At 37.2% G+C, this 21,330-nt stretch overlaps 1 protein-coding gene across 2 annotated transcripts; it reads left to right on the forward strand.

The window, feature by feature from the left end:
• The first annotated feature begins 2,127 nt into the window (after positions 1-2,127).
• LOC145765505 (cell division control protein 42 homolog) lies at positions 2,128-20,066 on the forward strand. 2 transcript variants are annotated; one of them, XM_082577337.1, is made up of 6 exons: positions 2,128-2,241; positions 3,026-3,098; positions 12,447-12,556; positions 13,012-13,209; positions 13,609-13,735; positions 18,756-20,066. In XM_082577337.1, exons 1-5 carry the CDS (start codon positions 2,137-2,139, stop codon positions 13,696-13,698), a joined length of 576 nt encoding a protein of 191 aa, XP_082433463.1. In that variant the 5' UTR covers positions 2,128-2,136; the 3' UTR covers positions 13,699-13,735; positions 18,756-20,066. The 2 variants fall into 2 exon arrangements, with proteins under 2 accessions (XP_082433463.1, XP_082433461.1); XM_082577335.1 differs by lacking the exon at positions 13,609-13,735.
• The last annotated feature ends 1,264 nt before the right edge of the window (positions 20,067-21,330 follow it).

The following is a 21,330-nucleotide window of genomic DNA, read 5'->3' on the forward strand; positions in this document are numbered from 1 at the left end:
GTGCAGACATGTTGCGCTGGGGCTTGGCAGAGAGTGCTGCTTGTGAGTGTGGCGAAATGCAGACGGCAGCCCACATTATCAAGGATTGCCGGCTATACAGTATACAGACCACCCCATGGTATGGAAGGCCTAATTTCCATCGATGACGACACCAGGCAGTGGCTAACCAACGGATGCCCTGACATATAGCGACAACACGAGAGAGAGAGATTCACAAAGTTTTTTTTGTCAATTACAATAACAAAGAAATAAAAATTGAAGTGATATCGCTAGATTAAAGCAAAGCTGAATTTCAGTTCGAGGGTAAAAAAAAACGGAGCTCGCGGGCCAAGGGCCTGCAGTTGGACCACGCTGCTTTAGGATATCCGGTATTGTATGCACTGCATTGTTACTGTAACTGTAACATCACTGCATTGTTACTGTAAACCAGTGTTTCTCAACCTTTTTTGGCCCAATGCCCCCTTCATGAACTGGCAAAATTTTAATGCCCCCCAGCAAAAACAATTAATTATGAAAAGCGAAAAAAAAAAATACTATTAATACTACAAAAAGTGCACAATGCCAAGCAAAAGCCAAGCAGAGTGAATTACATCAAATATAGACTAGTTACCAGTCTCTAAAACCCTTACAACCTGTTTTACCCTAAAAGGGGGATCATCAGAAGGTCCTCATTCAAATGATTGATGCAAAATCAAATTGAATTTTAAAGGAAGCATTTTATCAATGAATACTTAATTGTGTATTTACTTGAGTGCAATTGCATGTTGCAAGACTATGTGCTTGAGCATTCATACTTCATGCCTTAGCTTTTATAACTTCTGCCTAATGTATGACAGTAGAGAATAGAAGATGCTAAAAATTGTTTCATTTTCTGCTGTTTGCACCATAATTAAAAATTACTAATCCTCATGGGAAAGCGTTTCCATTCTTAGAAATTACTGGTAATATATACTATATAGCTTTGGTGGCATTTTTTATTACATAATATTAGGAGGTTTTGTTTTTATTTGAGATTTAGTAATTTGAATTCTTAAAACTATCATTTTAATGAGATACATAAGTATAAAGTAAATCCAGCTTAAAGTCCAAACTCAATATTACATCGTCCTCCAGTTTGCACGTTGGCAAGATCTGTGCATAAAGGTCGCCATTGGTGTCAATTTTTTACTAAAGTAAGCTAATTCCAAGGGGGCGAGAAATCTCCACTAATTCTGAAAGTGATTTCTTAAAGTTGCCCATTTTCATCCTAAACAATTATAAAGCACTTTTTGTTGGCCTGCATGTCATGTCTGGTGCAAGTGCAACAGTTTGCACACTGTGTAGTTTGTCTGTAATTGCATAACTTTGACTGAACGACCTGGAAGACACATGGCAAAAACCTTCGCAGGCTTGAATGCTTATATAAGATTTGCTTAAATACAACGCAATGAATGTTTTATGTTTTCCCTTCACTCTACTTGACACAGTTTTCACCTCAGTTGAACAATTACTGGCAGACATCAGCAATTTTTACATTGATTTAACATATGCACTATGCAGGCATTTGAATCAGTGTAAAAAGAATTGCTTTGATGACTTGGTTTTTGTAATCAACATGCGTCAAAATATGTGTCGGCACTTTTTTACCAACGCAATTTATTTTTTGCATGATTCTTAAAACTGCCTAAGCATGATCCGACTGGCCATGTTTGGCACATTTGGCGAAGCCGACTTTTTTTGGAATTTAAACAAAGGTAGCTTGTGCATTCACGTAATCAGCGCAAAACCAGCAGTTTTCTGACAAGTTGTTAATGATTTTTTAAATAATATTAGCAAAAAGCCGAGAGATCCAGACATATCTTGCCCCTCTGACCTTAGGAGGCGCCTACCCCGCATCATCGACGTCTGTGTAGGTCGCTATGGTTTGGTTTAACTTAGAAGTGGCATTTTTAAGAAAACTTGATGACCTAACACTGATTTTATCAATAGATTTGCACTGGTAATTTTTCAAATTAGTTAAATATTTGCCTCACTCACATGGTAAATTGAAGGCACTTGAGCAATTGATTTGTGAGTAACATCTTGTTAAGGTTTTGTTGTTTTTAGCCTGCTAAATATATAATACGGTACTCTTGTTTTTGTAGGTCTAGTGCCATCATGCAAACTATAAAGTGTGTTGTGGTAGGGGATGGTGCTGTTGGTAAAACTTGTTTATTGATTTCTTACACAACAAACAAATTTCCACAAGAATATGTGCCAACGGTAAGCGAAGAGAAACTTGACATTGTTATACTGTATTGAAAAGAAGTTTTATATACTATACTATTCGGTGAGTCCGATTCGGTGAGTTCCTAACCTCTAACCCTAAAACGGCAATGATAATTAAGCTACGGTACCCGCTGGGTTTTTTTTTCGGTGATTTATCGGTCATTGACCGATTTTTTAGCAAAATGTTCGAAAATAATATAGTTAAATCGGTCAAAATGTCCGAAAAAATATATAGTCAATTGACTATACATGACTAAAAATGACCGAAATAAATAAAATTGACCGAATTTTTTCAAGTCAAAACGGACAAATGACCAAAAAGTCTCAGCGAAAAAAACCCCAGGGTACCCAATAATTTAAAAAAAAAATTGACAAAATCACCAAATAGGGATCGTACTCACCGAAACGGGCCATCTCGAATAAAGATAGACAAAGTTCATTTTTAGCTGGAGTATGTTTGTCTAACCCATTTCAATTCTTACGTTTTTAAGGGTTTGTTTTCCTGTCATACAATTACAATATGAAAATACGTACTGTACCAATACCATCTTGGATTATATAGCTCTAAAATTTTTATTTGTTTGTTTTAAGCATTCTTGTTTTTTTTGTCTTACATTTTTTGCATAAAATGTATATTAAGCAATTGAAATAGAATTAATGGAGTATTGTTCTTAAAAGTTTTAGTTTGCACTTGGAGAAATTCTTTAGTTATGTTGAGGGAATATGCTTTGTGAAATTATGGCTTTGAAATTGATATGTATATATTTTTGTTTATTAGGTGTTTGACAACTATGCAGTTACTGTCATGATAGGCGGAGAACCTTATACATTAGGCCTATTTGATACCGCAGGTAAAACCAATGTTTCTTTTTTATTGCATACCATTTATGCATTTTGTCGCTACATTTCTACAATTATACATATGTTCAAACTTCTAAGAAATTGTATTCCACATGTCTAGTTAGAAGTAATTGCGGTTCTTACTTTCCATTATAACAGTTTTATTTTTTTAAAAGGCATTTTAAATAATTCATTTTGTTGAGAATCATGGTATGCTCATGACTCATGGATATTTTATATATTTAGCTGTCAATTTCTTGTGGTTTTCTGTATTTGTAAGTTACCAGTATATGAAGAGCTCATTTCCAAAACCATGTAGGCGCCATTTTTACCAAAATTGAGTTTAGAGTGTCATTAGGTAGAGTATTGCCGTAGATACCTACTATCATAGGCGCCGACTTTTATTTTTGCACTGGGTGGCGGATAGCACAATATGGCAACCTAAAAACTTTCAAACTGCATGTTTTTGTTTGATTTTTACTAAGCGTGTTTTGTAGATGCAATTGTATTTTCACACCTGATTTGTAACTCGATAATTTACAAAGCAACTTTAAAACAAAGCACAGGAAGTATGTCGTGAATTTTATTGTTACGTTGCTGCTCTGACACTTAACATTTGGCAAGAGTATTTTTGCGAACAGCAGCTCTGTCAATCCAACTCAGGCCTCGAAATTCACGGCGGACACGGCGGTCATGTCCGCCGTCACAGCATGTGATGTCAGCGGGAAGTACCATCTAGATCGGTCATATTTGTCCGCCGAGAAATAATATAGGAACTAGCGATACAAATCGTCATTGCATAGCTCAATTTTATGTTCAATTTTATTACTAGCACGAACGTCGAACAATTGTTGCGACTTGCGAGAATATAATTTCTCGCGCATTCTAACGCGCATCTAGAAAATTAAAATACTGTACGATATCCTCAGCTTCCATTCAAGCAGGAAAACTTTCGATTTTTACGTTGCTTCAACGATTGATGACATCGAATCAGCGTAACAAAGGTTAATTCTTCGCTAAGAATCGATAGGAGTACGGTACGATTTTTCTACAGCAATCACGCGCAACTTAGTTCAAGTCTTCCGTCACAATGTCTGGCTTTGATCGAGTAATATTGATAAGCCAAGGTTGGTTACAAAATTAGATTATACGAGTAGGCTATTACAGCAAGATGCAGCAAAATTTGTTAAGTTTTGGTATTACGTACAGTAAGAAAAAAAAAGGTCCAGGGAAAATTCACTTTCGCTCACATGACACGCAAAAATAAACTTAAAGAAAAAAATCCTAGTGAAACTTTGCACAGCAGAAAATAGTAGCGTTAGTGTAGAAGTTTTCCGACTCGTGTCCAGAGTATTGTGACGCAAGAAGCTACACAACCTCGTTCGGTAGAAGTTAATCAGATATGCGGCATATTAAGCAGCTACACGGCGCTTTGACTCTTCAAACGCACGTCGTTGGTCTTTTCAAATGGCGAAGAATTATCAAGATAAACTGATTAAGCATGACGATCGACGCTAAAACTCGTGTGTCCGCCGTGAGACTTAATTTGTCCGCCGAGATAGCTGCTCAGACAGGACACGTTTGTCCGCCGTCAACAAAAACGAATTTCGAGGCCTGCAACTGGTCAAGTTGTAACCATGAAGCTTCAGCTTGACAAACATTTTAAAATTAGGACGTGGTTCAATCGCTGTTGTGTCGTGGTAGATCGCAAGTAGGTTTTTATGCGCCTGAGTGCACTAAACGATCGCTTCGCCTCGCAGGTGGTGGAAGGCAACGATAAGTATATTTTCACAATGCAGAGTTTGCAGACCACGTTTGGAAGCATTAATGAAATTGTTTCATTGCTTGCAAATTTGGCTGTTGTGTTTTCAGGTCAATTTTAAAAAAATACAAGTAATAGGTTTGGCTAGGTGGGAAATCACATAAAAAGGACCCAAAAAAAAATTTGAGCAAAAAATATCAATGTTTAGGGGTCCCTTCGCCTCCCCGAAAATGTCCGAGCCCCATTTTTCCTTAAAATTGCATAACTTCTAAACCGCTTGAGGTAGAAACTTCGTTTTTGGCTCTAAAGACTCAGAAGTCACATGTTCCCATCTGCTCTAAGAAGAATGTGTTCTTTAAAGTGTTGAAAAAAACAGTTATGAGCCAAAAAATAATTTTCAAGGCATTCGAGAGTTTGAAAAATCATAGTAACTGCCTAATCATGCATATTTTAAAAACAAATGTTTAGTTGCAGAGTAACTTGTGTTGAAAGGTGTTGTGTATAGTAAACAAAGTAACTGTCGGAAAATATCAAAATAAATGTGAATATGTATTCTAAATTATTCCAAATTGGGGTCATTCTACCGGAAAACATCTTTAGCTCAGGAATGCATGTAAGTTAACATACAAAAAAATTCAGGTGTATGTTTATGAAATGCATGTGTCAGTAACAAAATGAAAAGAATAACGTTAACTAGCAACATACAGTAGCCAAATCCAATTTAATTTCGAAACTGAGAGAGGAACCTGCTAAAGAATAATGAATGAACACAAACAAACACTGAAGGAATCGTAATGAACACTGTAAACAGCTAAAACTGCTAGTGAACACTGAATGCAACAAATTCACATCACAATTGTGATACTGTACCTTCAAGAAAACATAAAGATACACTGTATCTAGAAATCAAGTAAGCCACATTGCGCAAAGTCATGAAGAGAAATAGGCAGTTACCAGACTCAGTAGGAATATACGATTATAACGGTTGGGTATATTTCACATGAGCATAGCGAGGCGCCAGCTCGATAGATACATTATGCTGTGAATCAGACAAATGGCTTACAATGAGTTCAGGTCTACAGTCATGGACGTGACATAAGATCTTATGGAGTCGTCAATTTGCTTCATCATGCTGCTTGGCATTGCATCGTCACTGTCTTTAACTTTTCTGTTTTGAAGGCATTGTGTTACATTCCTGATTAACCGTTCATTAGGCATTTGATTGTTTTTGAATGATACCGGTAGCCAGTCTCTTTTCTCACCACGTGTTAAGCATGGGGAGCACTGGCTTGTTGCATCAAAGAATGATCTACAGATGTAGACACCAAGAAGCTTGCATGGAGCAATCGGCCATTGGCTGCATTCTTTGATGCAACAAGCTAGTGCTCCCCATGCTTAACACATGGTAAGAAAAGAGACTGGCTATCATTCAAAAACAATCAAATGCCAAAGAATGGTTAATGGGGAATGTAACACAATGCCTTCAGAACAGAAAAGTTAAAGACAGTGACGATGCAATGCCAAGCAGCATGATGAAGCAAATTGACGACTCCATAAGATCTTATGTCACGTCCATGACTGTAGACCTGAACTCATTGTAAGCCATTTGTCTGATTTACAGCATAGTGTATCTATCGAGCTTGCGCCTCGCTATGCTCACAGTGTGAAATATACCCAACCGTTATAATCGTATATTCCTACTGAGTCTGGTAACTGCCTATTTCTCTTCATGACTTTGCGCAATGTGGCTTACTTGATTTCTAGATACAGTGTATCTTTATTAGGGTGGAGTGAAAAAAAATAAAAATCTCTGATTCAAAAAACGTCCCCTCTCAATAGTTGCCTTTGGTCCCAAAACTAAGTTTAAAAGTGGTTTTGGGAAGTTGCCTCGAATACTCAGGTGACAACCTTGATGCAAAGGTCATGCAGGGGTCAAATCCCATAAAAATGCCATAACTCTGTGAGCAGTGATGCTAGGGAGCTAATTTTATTGCCAAAAGAAGCAGAATGTGCACTTTCCTATGTGTCTCAAAAGAAGTTTTTTTTCGAAATTTCGCTAGATATATGGTTATTTTCACAAAATGTACTTTTCAGGTCAAATATTAATAACACATAGCATTATGCACAGTTTAACATCACCATAACATAATCACTCCACAAGAAATCAGCATAATGAGTATGATATATCTCTAACCAATGAAACACACATTTGAGTGGTTTTAGAGCAAGCACAAGCACAGGATGGTAACAACAAACAAATGTGAAATTGGGTTTCGTAATATTACAATAGCCTAGACGACAGACGTTAAATGCCAGTTTTATGCAGGGGAAATGGTATCGGCACTCGGCAGGAGGACCCAAGATTGAAATTGCTTTTTGGTATTGTATTGCTTCATCAGTTTTCGTGACTGAATCTTTAGTTTGATCAGACCGTCACGTCTGTTGAAGCCAGCTATTGCTGATGAAGCTTCGGTTACAAGCTTTATGTGGCACTCCACAGCTTAATTGTGGCATGGGTGGCGAATATTGAGCTTTTCTTTGATTTTTTCGATGTCGCAGTTACTCAGGTGTCGAATTTCTGGTGGTTTGTTGGTTTGGTCAGAATTTAAGTTCACAAGTTTGTAGTAAGATTTAGCATGAACGTTGATTGCTGAAACATTGAATTTTCTCACATGGACAGAAGCTACGGATTCTTCCCCATCGGCTGGCTCGTTTTGGACTGGTGCTGCTTCGCTTTCAGGCACTTCATTTTCGATTGAAAATTGTTTAATGACCCCCCTCAAACTAAGGATTTTGTTCACAGCTAAATGACGAACTGTCTCATCTGCCAACATCCCCAAGAGAATGTTTTCTTGGTGCGCAAAGAATGCATTTCGCTTAAGGACATTCAGTGCAATCTTCTTGACTTTATTGTTTGGAAATTTGACGACTCTTTGTAGCATGTTGAAGAAGTTTTTCGGTCCATCTGTGATCGTGTGGTAGTGCTTGATTTCAAACCATGCCGGAAAGTAAACTCTAATGCAAAATTCTACGATTGTTGTCAATGTTGTGGTTGGTCGTTGTACAGAAACATAGAAACGGGGTATGCGACAGGCCAAGGTCAGTCACCTTGCATGGGAAAGTCCTCCAACTTTGAGAAGCTCGAGATCTTCATCAACAGTGCCCAACATTACGGCCATGCAGATTCTGTACCCATAATATTTGTCATTTAGCTGTGAACAAAATCCTTAGTTTGAGGGGGGTCATTGAACAATTTTCAATCGAAAATGAAGTGCCTGAAAGCGAAGCAGCACCAGTCCAAAACGAGCCATCCGATGGGGAAGAATCTGTAGCTTCTGTCCATGTGAAAAATATTAATCATGCTAAATCTCACTACAAACTGGTGAACTTAAATTCTGACCAAACCAACAAACCACCAGAAATTCGACACCTGAGTAACTGCGACATCAAAAAAATCAGAGAAGAAAAGCTCATTATTCGCCACCCATGCCACAATCAAGCTGTGGAGCGCCACATAAAGCTTGTAACCGAAGCTTCATCAGCAATAGCTGGCTTCAACAGACGTGACGGTCTGATCAGGCTAAAGATTCGGTCACGAAAACTGATGAAGCAATACAATACCAAAAAGCAATTTCAATCTTAGGTCCTCCTGCCGAGTGCCGATACCATTTCCCCTTGCATAAAACTGGCATTTAACGTCTGTCGTCTAGGCTATTGTAATATTATGAAACCCAATTTCACATTTGTTTGTTGTTACCATCATAGGTGCCGGGTTTTGAAAATTGCTGGGGGGCAAACTTTCTAGCCGACTGATTGCTTACATTCAAAATGCTGATGTTTGTATGTCAGCGTTGATGTTTGTTTGCGTCTATCTGCTATTGTATATCGCCAAGCTTTATAATGTAGGCTCAGGCCTCGAAATTCACGGCGGACATGTCCGCCGTTACAGGATGTGATGTCCGCGGGAAGTGCCATCTAGATCGGTCATATTTGTCCCCCGTGAAATAACATAGGGACTAGCGATACAAATCGTCATTGCATAGCACGAACAATTGTTGCGATAATATATTTTCCAGCGCGTTCTAGCGCGCATCTTAAAATGTGAATACTGTATCCCTTACCGTAGCTTCCATTCAAAGAGGAAAACTTTCGATTTTTACATTGCTTCAACGATTGATGACATTGAATCAGCGTAACAAAGGTGAATTCTTCGCTAAGAATCGATAGGAGTACAGGTACTTCTACACTAATCACGCGCAATTTAGTTCAAGCTTTACGTCACAATGTCTGGCTTTGATCTCCGAGTAATAATGATACGGCAAGGTTGGTTACTAAATTAGATTATACGAGTAGGCTATTACAGCAAGATGCAACAAAATTTGTTAAGTTTTGGTATTACAGTATGAAAGAAAAGACCTAAGGAAAATTCACTTTCGCTCACATGACACGCAAAAATAAACTTAAAGAATAAAGCCTGTGAAACTTTGCACAGCAGAAAATAGTAGCGTTGGTGTAGAAATTTCCTGCCCAGAGCATTGTGACGCAATAAGCCACACGACCTCATTCGGTGGAAGTTAATCAGTTATGTGACGTATTGACCAGTTACACGGCGCTTTGACTCTTCAAGCGCAAGTCGTTGGTCTGATGAAAGCCTTTCAGAGTGACTTTACTAAATTTTTAAAAAGCCTTCTAAAACCGTAGTTATAGTTCTGAAATGGCGAAGAATTATTATCAAGATATTAGATAAAGTGATTAAGCATGACGATCGATGGCTAAAACTGGTGTGTCCGCCGTCAACAAAAACGAATTTCGAGGCCTGTAGGCTACTTCGAATTATACGCTGGTCACTTTGAACTTTAGCTCTTAATACGCGTAGATACTAAACTGAGCGAACCGCACCTTGTTATTGACACCCCCAAGAAAAAACAAAGCAGAAGAAATCAAGAAAAACGTTTTTCAATCATTGTTACTGTGCTTCAACCGCACCATGATGGCGTTTATCAGCTACCGTACTTCTGTTTCTTTTGTTATCTTAGGAGCAGCGCTCTTGTTGCAACAAGTAGATCTTTTAATTGAGATCGATCCGCAATGAAAGTCAAACTAACGCAAATCTGAACTCAGAAACAATTGATTTAGGATTTTTTTTAAATAATTTGCGGGGGGGCAGCCCCCCGACCTAAATTCATGGGGGGGCGCCGCCCTCCTAGAGTCGGCGCTTATGGTTACCATCCTGTGCTTGTGCTTGCTCTAAAACCACTCAAATGTGTGTTTCATTGGTTAGAGATATATCATACTCATTATGCTGATTTCTTGTGGAGTGATTATGTTATGGTGATGTTAAACTGTGCATAATGGCTAATGCTATGTGTTATTCATATTTGACCTGAAAATTTTATTTTGTGAAAATAACCATATATCTAGCAAAATTTCAAAAAAAACTTCTTTTGAGACAGATAGAAAAGTGCACATTCTGCTTCTTTTGGCATCAAAATGAGCTCTCTAGCATCACCGCTCACAGAGTTATAGCATTTTTATGGGATTTGACCCCCGCATGACCTTTGCGTCAAGGTTGTCACCTGAGTATTCGAGGCAATTTCCCAAAACCACTTTTAAACTTAGTTTTGGGACCAAAGACAACTATTGAGAGGGGACGTTTTTTGAATTAATAATTTTTATTTTTTTCACTCCACCCTAATCTTTATGTTTTCTTGCAGGTATCACAATTGTGATGTGAATTTGTTGCATTCAGTGTTCGCTAGCAGTTTTAGCTGTTTACAGTGTTCATTACGATTCCTTCAGTGTTTGTTTGTGTTCATTCAATATTCTTTAGCAGGTTCCTCTCTCAGTTTAGGAATTAAATTGGATTTGGCTACTGTATGTTGCTAGTTAACGTTGTTCTTTTCATTTTGTCACTGACACATGCATTTCATAAACATACACCTGAATTTTTTTGTATTTTAACTTAAATGCATTCCTGAGCTAAAGATGTTTTCTATTAGAATGACCCCAATTTGGAATAATTTAGAATACATATTCACATTTATTTTGATATTTTCCCACAGTTACTTTGTTTACTTATAGTATACACAACACCTTTCAACACAAGTTACTCTGCAACTAAACATTTGCTTTTAAAATATGCATGATTAGGCAGTTACTATGAGTTTTCAAAGTCTCAAATGCCTTGAAAATCATTTTTTGGCTCATAACTGTTTTTCTCAACACTTTACAGAACACATTCTTCTTAGAGCAGATAGGAACATGTGACATCTGAGTCTTTAGAGCCAAAAACGAAGTTTCTACCTCAAGCGATTTAGAAGTTATGCAATTTTAAGGAAAAATGGGGCTCGGACATTTTCGGGGAAGCGGAGGGACCCCTTAACATTGATATTTTTGCTCAAATTATTTTTGGGTCGTTTTATGTGATTTCCCACCTAGCCAAACCTATTACTTGTATTGTTTAAAAATTGACCTCAAAACGCAACGGCCTATTGCAAATAGATCAAGCAGTTGCGACATAGTTGAAACAAAAATTTGTTTTTAATATTGTTACATGTAAACGTGTAAATTTGCAGAACGTTAAAACTGCTACTTTACTAAGTGCACTTTTCAAATAAAACTCAAAAAGTTTCAAAAATTGCATTTTTTTAATGAAATTTGACAATAGATATTCATTTAGGGTGTGGACGATGGAGCCATCAATCGTCGAGATAATTTTGTTTCCAAGTATTTTATAGCTGTCATAACTTATAGCGATATTATGAGCAGTTTAAAAATTAAAAAAAAAAGATTTTTGAGGGAGGCAATGGAAAGATCGTATTTTATTGATTAATAAATCCCATTGTAAACCTAACAAATGTAACAATGACTTACGACAAGTAACAAATAAAACGATCGCAACAACAACAACAACAAGGAAAAAACTCGTAGCCACGTGTTGCGTAATCTTGATGTTACGCGAGTATCATGCTTGTGACAAAAACAATCATTTTCTTCGCAATACTGTGTTGGTTCACCTCTTGCTTTACGTTGACTTGAAGCGAAAACCAATGATCAAAAAAAGATTTAAGCGTCCGTTCAAATTACATTTATTTGCAGTAAGTAATGTAACCTAAACGGGGTGGCTGCCACGGCGGTTACGGGGTGGCGTGGCCACTTCGTAACCCCCCGTAAGTCGGCGCCAGTGCTTACTATCAATTCCTTTCTTTCCGAAATCTATTCGATCTGCTTCAAATTTGACACTAAAAATTGTGTTTGTTTCCAAAACCACTTACGCACCATCACACTTTGTTTTCAAAACCATTTGTATCCACATTAATCAATCGTATTAAGCCATTGTGTCACGTGACATATCGCTGATCGTTACACCATTTTACTTTCAATACAAGCCATAATGTGCTTCACTAATATGAATTAAACTGTGTCATATTCTTTAATGTGTATTATATAATATTCTTTAATGAGTTTGTTTGTTGCAAGGTCAACAGAAACAATACAGAAAAACGCTTACTTTTGGAATGAGTTTTATCATTTATAAGTTACGTGCAATATTTTTATAGCTAGGTACCGTAGGCTACTCAATTGTTTTCTTTTTCAGGTCAGGAAGATTATGACAGATTAAGACCTTTGAGTTATCCTCAAACAGATGTCTTTTTAGTTTGTTTTTCTGTGGTATCGCCATCATCTTATGAAAACATTAAAGAAAAGGTAATGTGTATGTTTTAAGAAAACAAAGGTATTTGCTTGATAAGCTCACAACCTTTGAACACTCTAGTTCAATTCAGTGATTATTATCTCCACTGAGCATGACTAGCTTTGCAATGCAATAATGTAAAAATGAAACCACAATCACATGTGGATTTATTGCAATGTACGGTACCGGTACTCTAATCTAAGGGATGATTTTTTCTTTTGAACTGGTTGAGCATAAATATATACAACAAATCTTTTACTGACTGGTGGTTGCAAAACTCTGCATTAAAATAAAATGTTACAACTAACTCACAAAGTATATTTCTGAATTTATTATGTTTCTAAGCCAAACCAACTGATTGCTTAAGTCATTGTACTGTACAAATATTTTAAAAATATGTCTGCATATATAATGCCTAATTTTGTGGTAATATTTTATACAACTCACTTGCAGCATTGCATTTTTGCAGTGGGTACCAGAAATTACTCACCATTGTCCAAAAACCCCTTTTTTGCTCGTTGGTACCCAAGTGGATCTTCGTGATGACGCAGGAACAATAGAAAAGCTATCAAAGAACAAACAAAAAGCAATCACACAGGATATGGGAGATAAACTTGCAAGAGAATTGAAAGCTGTCAAATACGTTGAATGTTCTGCTTTAACACAGGTGCAAAAAGAATTTATGATTCATTTAAATGTAAAGCAATTGAGCAATTCTGTATTATTTGTAGCTTAACACACTAAAATGGGCTAGTTGATAACATGCCTTTTAATCTGCATATCTTCTGCAAGATCATAAAACTTATGTGAGTTGTTTGAGAGTTTTGTGAAACCATGCAAAGATGCACCCTTGTGCTTTCTTTTAGATTAAGCGTTTATGAAGCCGTTGATTTCAATATTTCATGCTCTAAATCTAGGTGAAAGGTATAACATACCAATATACCAATAACTATAACATACCAATAACCAGAGGTGTTTGTAACATTTTGAGTTTTTGGTGACACTACTAACCTAATGCATTACCAAAACTATAAGCTTAACCAATGATATATTTTCATGAACACAGCGAGGTTTAAAAAATGTATTTGACGAAGCCATACTGGCTGCCCTGGAACCGCCTACAGAGAAGCCAAAAGCTAAATGCAATCTTCTGTAATAGAATCGTATTGTTTCCAACTCTACTTGTAATGCTGGTAATACATAGTTGTAAAAAAGCATCGTCAACTTTTAGTTTTTTGAAATGAATCTGCATGTCCTGATATATAAACCGCATCAAGAAACTGCTTGTGTGTTTCTGTCAAAGCATGCTTTTCAACGTAAATAGTTGGAAATTTTTGCAATGCAGTTCTGTCAACTGGTTTAAGGTTAAGCCAAAATTGCCAGAAGACCACAATGGCCATATGTTGTTTTCTGTTTACAATGTCTCATCTTGCATGCGAAATCATTGCCAATAAGTTTGTTTTATTTAAAGTAAACCTATTTTGAATCAGTTATTGCCAGATGAGACTTTGTACATGACTTCTGCTTTTAATTTTCATATCATTTTTTTACATGAACTTCGTTTTTTGATTTTGGTAATTGTTATCGTTAAAATCTAAAGCTTTTTCTTTTGGTTGAGTTTTGATGAAATATACAATAAGGCAGTGTTTCCCAACCTGGGGGTAATTTGCCTATTTTTGGGGGATAACGAGACCCGATTTGGAAAGCGTCCATATCTGGCTCCTTTTCTAGAGTTGCTACTTGCCAGGTGTTTGAGTGTTCCTTGCATTGATTACATCATAATGTTCAATGTATCGCTTGCCTTGGCGACTGGAAGAGCCGCTATGCGCTGTAGTATCTTAAGTCCAGGCTTATCTGGTGGAGAATCTTCCCATGTTTGTCTCGAAAGACATTTGGCCCAGTAGCTCTCCAGATCTGAACTTTTGTGACTATTGGCTATGCACTATGCAGTGTGATTGAAGGACAATCTAACTCAATTCCACACCTTAACCTCAACTCTCGTAGCCACTGGAAGAGCATTCTGGAATCTCGATATCGATGAAGTGAAAAGAAGTTGTTCACGGCTTCGCCAGAGAATATCCAAAATTATCAAAGCAATGGCCCATCATATTAAATAATTGTGTTAAATAGATTGTAAGGATTAATAAAGTTAAAATGATACTTTTGCCTTTTTCACACTTGAAATGGAGAAATTACGAAAACAAATGCCATACAGCAGTTCCAATTTTAGCTGCGGGACCCTGTATACATAACTGATACTTTAACTTGGTATCATGTATGGAACCGTCTTCACCTTTTTTACCGAGATACTTCTGTTCGAGCAAATCATGTTTTTGCTTCTTTTTTTTTTATAAAAAGAGTCATGTGTACACAACAGGTACATAAAGGATCACAAACGCATGGATAATAATAGACAGCCAGCAGCCATTAGTTTTTACTAACTCTCGCCGTCCATTCTGCATATCACTCAATGGACACTGCCTTTTTTCAAACAGACCTGCAAAGTGTCGTATGAATTGTTTCAAACTTTTGATTTTAAAGTTCCAACAATCGAGTTGATCTTGATCTGCAATCAAGAATTGTATGGGGCATTATTCGACAGCTCGTCCTCAGTAAACGAAAGAGTTGGAACAGTTGTTTCAATGATTCAGTAAACAGTGCCCTGTCAACGTTTCTTAAGAACACTCCACCATCTTTATTGTACTTTAGTGACTCTACCTTGAAAGTGACTGGAAGTGCAAATAGCTCGCACTGTTTGAGCATGCATGTTTTCCTGGTTGTTCAGATATCCGAATCTGCACTGGTTAGTGGTTAACCAAATTTTGCCGCCTGTTGTATGCTGATTTTTGCTTTCAAATCAACCGTATTTTGTTTTGCATTTTTACTACGTCATGGTTTGTATGCTTTAAAGGTTTGAAAGCTGCTAATGTACTTAGGAGAATGGTCTTGAGCAGTTGTATTGTACCATTGGTGTATTACAAATTACAATTACTACCTACAAAAGGCGCTTCCTGAAACATTTGTGCTTTTATTATTTTATGCTCGGTATTTGTCCACACCATGAGACAAAAACTATATATTGTATAGGGTCATTCCAGCTCAATTCACCCAGTGCTGTTAACACCACCATCACCGATTTACATCAAATTTGGTTTGTGGTTAGGTTTTGGGCAAAAACGCATAAATTTTAAATTTTATCAAAATCCGGCCAGTGGTTTTGGAGATATGGCCGTGTGAAATTTCGTATTTTGGGGGAAAATGGGGGTACCCGGCTTATTTCAAAATGCCATTTCTCAGCAACCACTGGGTGTATTTTAAATGAAATTGGTGTCATTTTGCAGCAAATTGGTCAAGGATTTCATTTCTGTGGTTAATTTTCAAAAAGAAGCATGTTTGGGGGTAATGTCCTTTTGACCTTTGCTTTGACCTTGACTTTGACCCTGTAGATCACGTGATACAAAAAACTTGTCTACATGAAAAATATTCCTTGATACCATCTCTATAACATTTGAAAAAATGGGAGAGGTAATATTTTTAGTTTAGCCATAGTTTTCATTCAAAGAGGACGATATCTGTAAAATTTTCATAAAATCCGGTTAGCTTAAACCTTATATTGTAGAATAAGTCTTGCTGCTCTTGCAACAACTGTGTACCAGCTTCATTTTTAATAATCAGAAATCGATTTCGCCATACTGTTATAGCATGGTCACTGGTCAGTCTAATAAAGTATATCGTTATCCATAGGCGCTGAGTTTTCAAAATAGCTGGGCTGGCGAACACATACTGTCACGTCATTTTAGGTTATTTTGTGCATTTTTCAAAAGGGCGATTTCGCTAGGTTGTTGGGCTAGCCTAGTTTTACATTTAAGTCTATGTCTCTTCTAACACGATTTGGAAACAAGTAATAAATATAATTGGTACGCAACAACGTCTGGTCCTGGTAATTCAGTTCCGCATATTTTTTGTGATTGGTGTGTGCGGGTTGCGGGACGAAACTTGCGAGTTATAATATCAGTGTAATATCAGTGACGTAACAGACGCAACTGTGATGATTGAGACGACAAATTTAGAGCATTTTGGTCCTGGACAAGATGTGCTTATGCAGCATCTCCTTAGCTGTGATGAAATACAAGAAGATGTAACATACCAGCAATGGATTAGTACAAATCGGGCTAAATTGATCACATTAGTTGAATAAAAAACTGAATCAGAAACTGAACTCAAAAAAGCTTTCATATCAGATTATGAAATTGACAAGACATAGTTACACTGCTAAGGCACAACATAAGTATATGAACAATTTGAAGACAACCATAAAACCGAAATCATTGTTCAAGGTGACTTTGCAGAAAATTACTCTTATGTAGTACAAGATGAAGTGCAAAGCTTCCACTGGGATAATCGGCAGGCCACTTTACATCCGTTTATTGCATATCGTCGACTGGCAGATGGATCACTTGAGCACAGAAATGTATGCATCATAAGCGATATCATGGAACACAGCACCTACACAGTTTATGCTTTTTTACAAGTATTTATTGATTATTTGAAAGGTGAATTTTCTGAACTTGAAAAAATTTATTATTTTACAGACGGCTGTGCTGGCCACTACAAGAACAAGCCAAATTTCATCAATTTATGTAATCATGTCAAAGATTTTGGCATCAGGGCAGAATGGCACTTTTTTGAAACTCCTTATATATATCTTATGAAACTCTTTATCTTTGAAACTCCTTCCATGATTGCATCTGGCAGATGTCGTTACACTATTTCCAAAAACGATACAATGAAACTTCACAGGTTGTGTAAAAACCGGTCAGCTCAGTGATTGCTGTCTATGGAAAACTTTCAGAACCTAACATTTTGTCTGTAGTGTCTTGACTAAACTATGTCATTTAACTCATTTTTATGCAGTATTAATTGGGAGCGTTTATGTATTACATCATCAGAATATGAGATATTTTACCCCCTCCCCCATTTGCAATCATTTCCCAATGTTATATGCTTATTTTACAAAAAAACAAACACCCCTCATCATCATTTTGGACCCATTCTTTCTGATGATGCAATGTGCATATCGTTCTATTTGTACATACCATTACCAATTTACCATACTATTTTTGAAAGTAATTTTAAGAAAATTTGTTGAAAAATCATGAGACATGCAAACTTTGAGTGAAAACTATGGCTAAAATAGAAATATTACCTCTCCCATTTTTTCAAATGTTATAGAGATAGTGTCAAAGAATTTTTTCGTGTAGACAAGTTTTTTGTATCACGTGATCCACAAGGTCAAAATCAAGGTCAAAGCAAAGGTCAAAAGGTCATTACCTCCAAACATGCTTCTTTTTGAAAATTAACCACAGAAATGAAATCCCTGACCAATTTGCTGCAAAATGACACCAATTTTATTAAAATACACCCAGTGGTTGCTGAGAAATGGCATTTTGAAATAAGCCGGGTACCCTCATTTCCCCCCAAAATACGAAATTTCATAGGGCCATATCTCCCAAACCACTGGCCGGATTTTGATAAAATTTGAAATTCCTGCTTTTTTACCCAGAACTCACACACAAACCAAATTTGGAGAAAATCGGAGATGGTGGTGTTAAAAATTTCATTTTTTTTGGGTGATTTGATGTGGAATGACCCTATAGTCGAATATTGCAAGATCGAACATAAATGTCTCCATATTGATGCTACCACCACGTGCAGATGTCCCGTGTGGAGGTGTGCATTGTGGTTGGATGTGGTGTAGATGTACGCTGTACGATTAGGGTGTTTGGGTCTTAATAAAATCGCGACATCTGTTTAAAACACAAATTTTGCAATTTTTCTTATCTCAACAATTCTCGTGTATTTGTGACTATTGACCTGCGTGTGCTTGTTTCACTTTCTGGTGCATTTTGCAAAACCATGAGCTCAAAAAGCGGAGATCGTGTGAATGAAAAGGCTTGTTTAGATAATGATTTGAATGAGCACTGGAGCAGCTGACGTCATAATATTACTGACAGGTCGCCATCAACATGTTTAATCGCAAATGTGAAATCAGTATTATTCACAAGCAGTTAAAGTTTATGTGTGATGTAGTGTTGGAAGTTGTGCTTTTTAGATTAAGTGATGATCGATCTTGTTAGATTTCCAACTATAAAACATTAAAATTTCACTTTTAAACACATAATAACAATAACTTTTTGTTTTTTTTGTTTATAGAAAGGTCTCAAGAATGTTTTTGATGAAGCCATTTTGGCTGCATTGGAGCCACCAGAACCAAAACGCCGAAAAAAATGCAACGTCTTGTGAGGCAAAACTTCCTACCAGTGGTCAACTCCAATACTGTGCCTGATGGAGCACCTCGGTCAATTGACTGTTTTAGTCATTGTTTGAAAGCCTTGTTAGAATATTCCTAGAAAATCTCACGTGACTCTGCAAATACGGAACAATTTCTGTCTAGAACTGTCAACATTTTTTTTGCTAGTCTTGCTCGATTTCCAGTTTACGTAAAAGAACTGTATTGGCGCAACGATGCATTCGGCTGAGTTTGCGAAATATTGCTGCGGCAGTACTTGCAACAAATGTTACCAATTTGCTTTATTGTGATTACTCGCCATACAAATTGCGCCCAGCCACCAAACACTTTTGTACTTTACCAGCAGATCAACCGTTTTTTTTACATTGATTTAACGTCTGTAAGCGTTTTCGTGTGTAAGCGTTTTCGTAAAAAGCGGTTGATTTGCTGTCACACAGTGATTTCAATGGGATATCGAGGTGGCAGTCAACAAATTTGTGCGATATTAATCTCTGCTGCTCATTGATCTTGTGACCTTAGAAGACAATGAGGATGATTAGTACCGGTATCAAAACTTATGGAAACAGCTACTTTAATGTCATTTCAGTGTTGATTTGGTGCAAATCAACGTGATTTGTCATTAGGATTGATGTCATATTCCGTGTTGTGTTTTCATATTTCATTCTTACTGTCATGAAACTGAAAATATTTCTGTTGCTGCGGTTGGCATTGTGTTTCGTGTAATTCCTGATGTTTCTGCGTATTGCGCCATAACATATCGAATATTTACTTGGTGAATTGTACAGTTTGTGTATATTATTTTTTGATGCGGTATCTCAAAAATGCGCTTTTTCAAGGGCGGCAAATGACAGTCCACAGGCATGCTCGATGTGACTTTCAAATGAGCGAAGCTGTGTGCCCCCTTCTTGGAAGCCTTGCCTACCCCTGATTTATCGGTGAATTGGCATGGCAGCCTTTGCCGATTTTCAATCTAATGACCAAACGTTATCGTTATGTTTTGGTCCATTTCATTTTTTACTTACCATGCTTAATAGGCTATCGCAAGGCATTGCACGTGCTAATCTAGAGTTGTCAATCAGAACTGCAGCAGCTTTTTAGTAAAATAACATTCTTGCTACAATCAGCGGATGCTTTGATTTGAAATATATTTGTAAACCAACAGTATTTCTTATAGTATCTACAATTTAATGACTAATAAATTTAACATTGCTGAGGTTGCACTTGTTGCCCTTTAAGACAAGACTGTCATATTTGCTATCGGCTAAAAGTAACGACGACATCTGATTAAAGCATTTTCGCCCTTATTGAAGCTTTTGTTGTCAGTTTATTGAAAAGACAGTTGTCAGTTTAGTGAAAAGGTAAGGTATTGTCTTTTAGGGACACCTTAAAAATTTTCATTCTTGTGTCGCTTGTTTTCTGAGTTAGTCGTAGGCCTATATAATGAATGTGGCACACTCATGAGCATAGATTGCTTAGTATAGTTGACTAATGCTATTACAAGCTGTGCTCATTGCTCTACTTGAAATGCTAAGTTTATTTAAAGATGGACATAGGTTCCCACTTTATTCAAAGGCTTTCATACACGCACAGCAGGCTATAGTGACGTACATTGTATCACGTCACGAGGGCGGATGTGAGCGCAATTCAATTGGGAAATGTAAATATCACGTGACGATAAGTCAGTGATTTGCGTTTTTACAACACGGAAGAGGACTGGAAGTTTTATAGCGGCAACACATGTCACGTTTATCATGACTCATTTTCACTTTATGAGTGGCGATTTCAAGCTCTGATAATGTCCATTGTTTTGGATAGTGTTGTAGTGTCATTCATATAAAACCGTGCCTCAGTTGTGTCACTGCATTTAACATTGTAGCCATTGAAAGATTACCTTAACAGTACGTAAAAGTGGCCTGTATTGAATATTTTTGATCCTGCTGGATGGAAAGTTTACTACAGCTGAGATTTTACTATTGATTTAAAGCCTTTGCAAACTATGGGTTGTTCAGACATCATGTGACGACCTTGAGGGAGAAAAGAGCGTCATATGATATTTGAACATAGCCTACCTTTGTACGGAATTGCTGATGTGAAGAGTTGTCTGTACAGCTCCGGTACGGAACACGAGGTTCATACAAGTTTTTTGTAGAATTGGCGGATATGAACCCTCAAAAATAATCGCTAGAGTATGAGCTGCAACTTTTTCTGATATTTTTTGTCAAAAGTACATTTGGATCAAATATGCGGCCAATGTATCCCCTTAGTTGCGAGTGCGACACTGTAGCAGTAGGCTGTTGTTACAGTAGAATTCGCCGATGCTAATTTAGGCTGTCAAAAATTCGCACATACTGACACTTTTTCAATGGTCCCAGGTATTGACGTACATTCGAGTTCGCACACAATTCGTACATGTCGAGCCAAATATTGACACCATAGGCGTAGCCAGGGGGGGGGCGAAAGGGGCCATGGCCCCCCCAA

The sequence above is a fragment of the Aplidium turbinatum genome, chromosome 2, assembly GCF_918807975.1.
Source record: "Aplidium turbinatum chromosome 2, kaAplTurb1.1, whole genome shotgun sequence".
Lineage (NCBI taxonomy): Eukaryota > Metazoa > Chordata > Ascidiacea > Aplousobranchia > Polyclinidae > Aplidium > Aplidium turbinatum.

What these genes read in the sequence shown, in the direction of transcription:
- LOC145765505 (XM_082577337.1), top strand. Translation starts at nt 2,137, where the DNA reads ATGCAAACTATAAAGTGTGTTGTGGTAGGGGATGGTGCTGTTGGTAAA. An exon ending in CACAAGAATATGTGCCAACG is followed by an intron (nt 2,242 to 3,025) that starts GTAAGCGAAGAG and finishes TTTGTTTATTAG; the next exon opens with GTGTTTGACAACTATGCAGT. An exon ending in ATGAAAACATTAAAGAAAAG is followed by an intron (nt 12,557 to 13,011) that starts GTAATGTGTATG and finishes GCATTTTTGCAG; the next exon opens with TGGGTACCAGAAATTACTCA.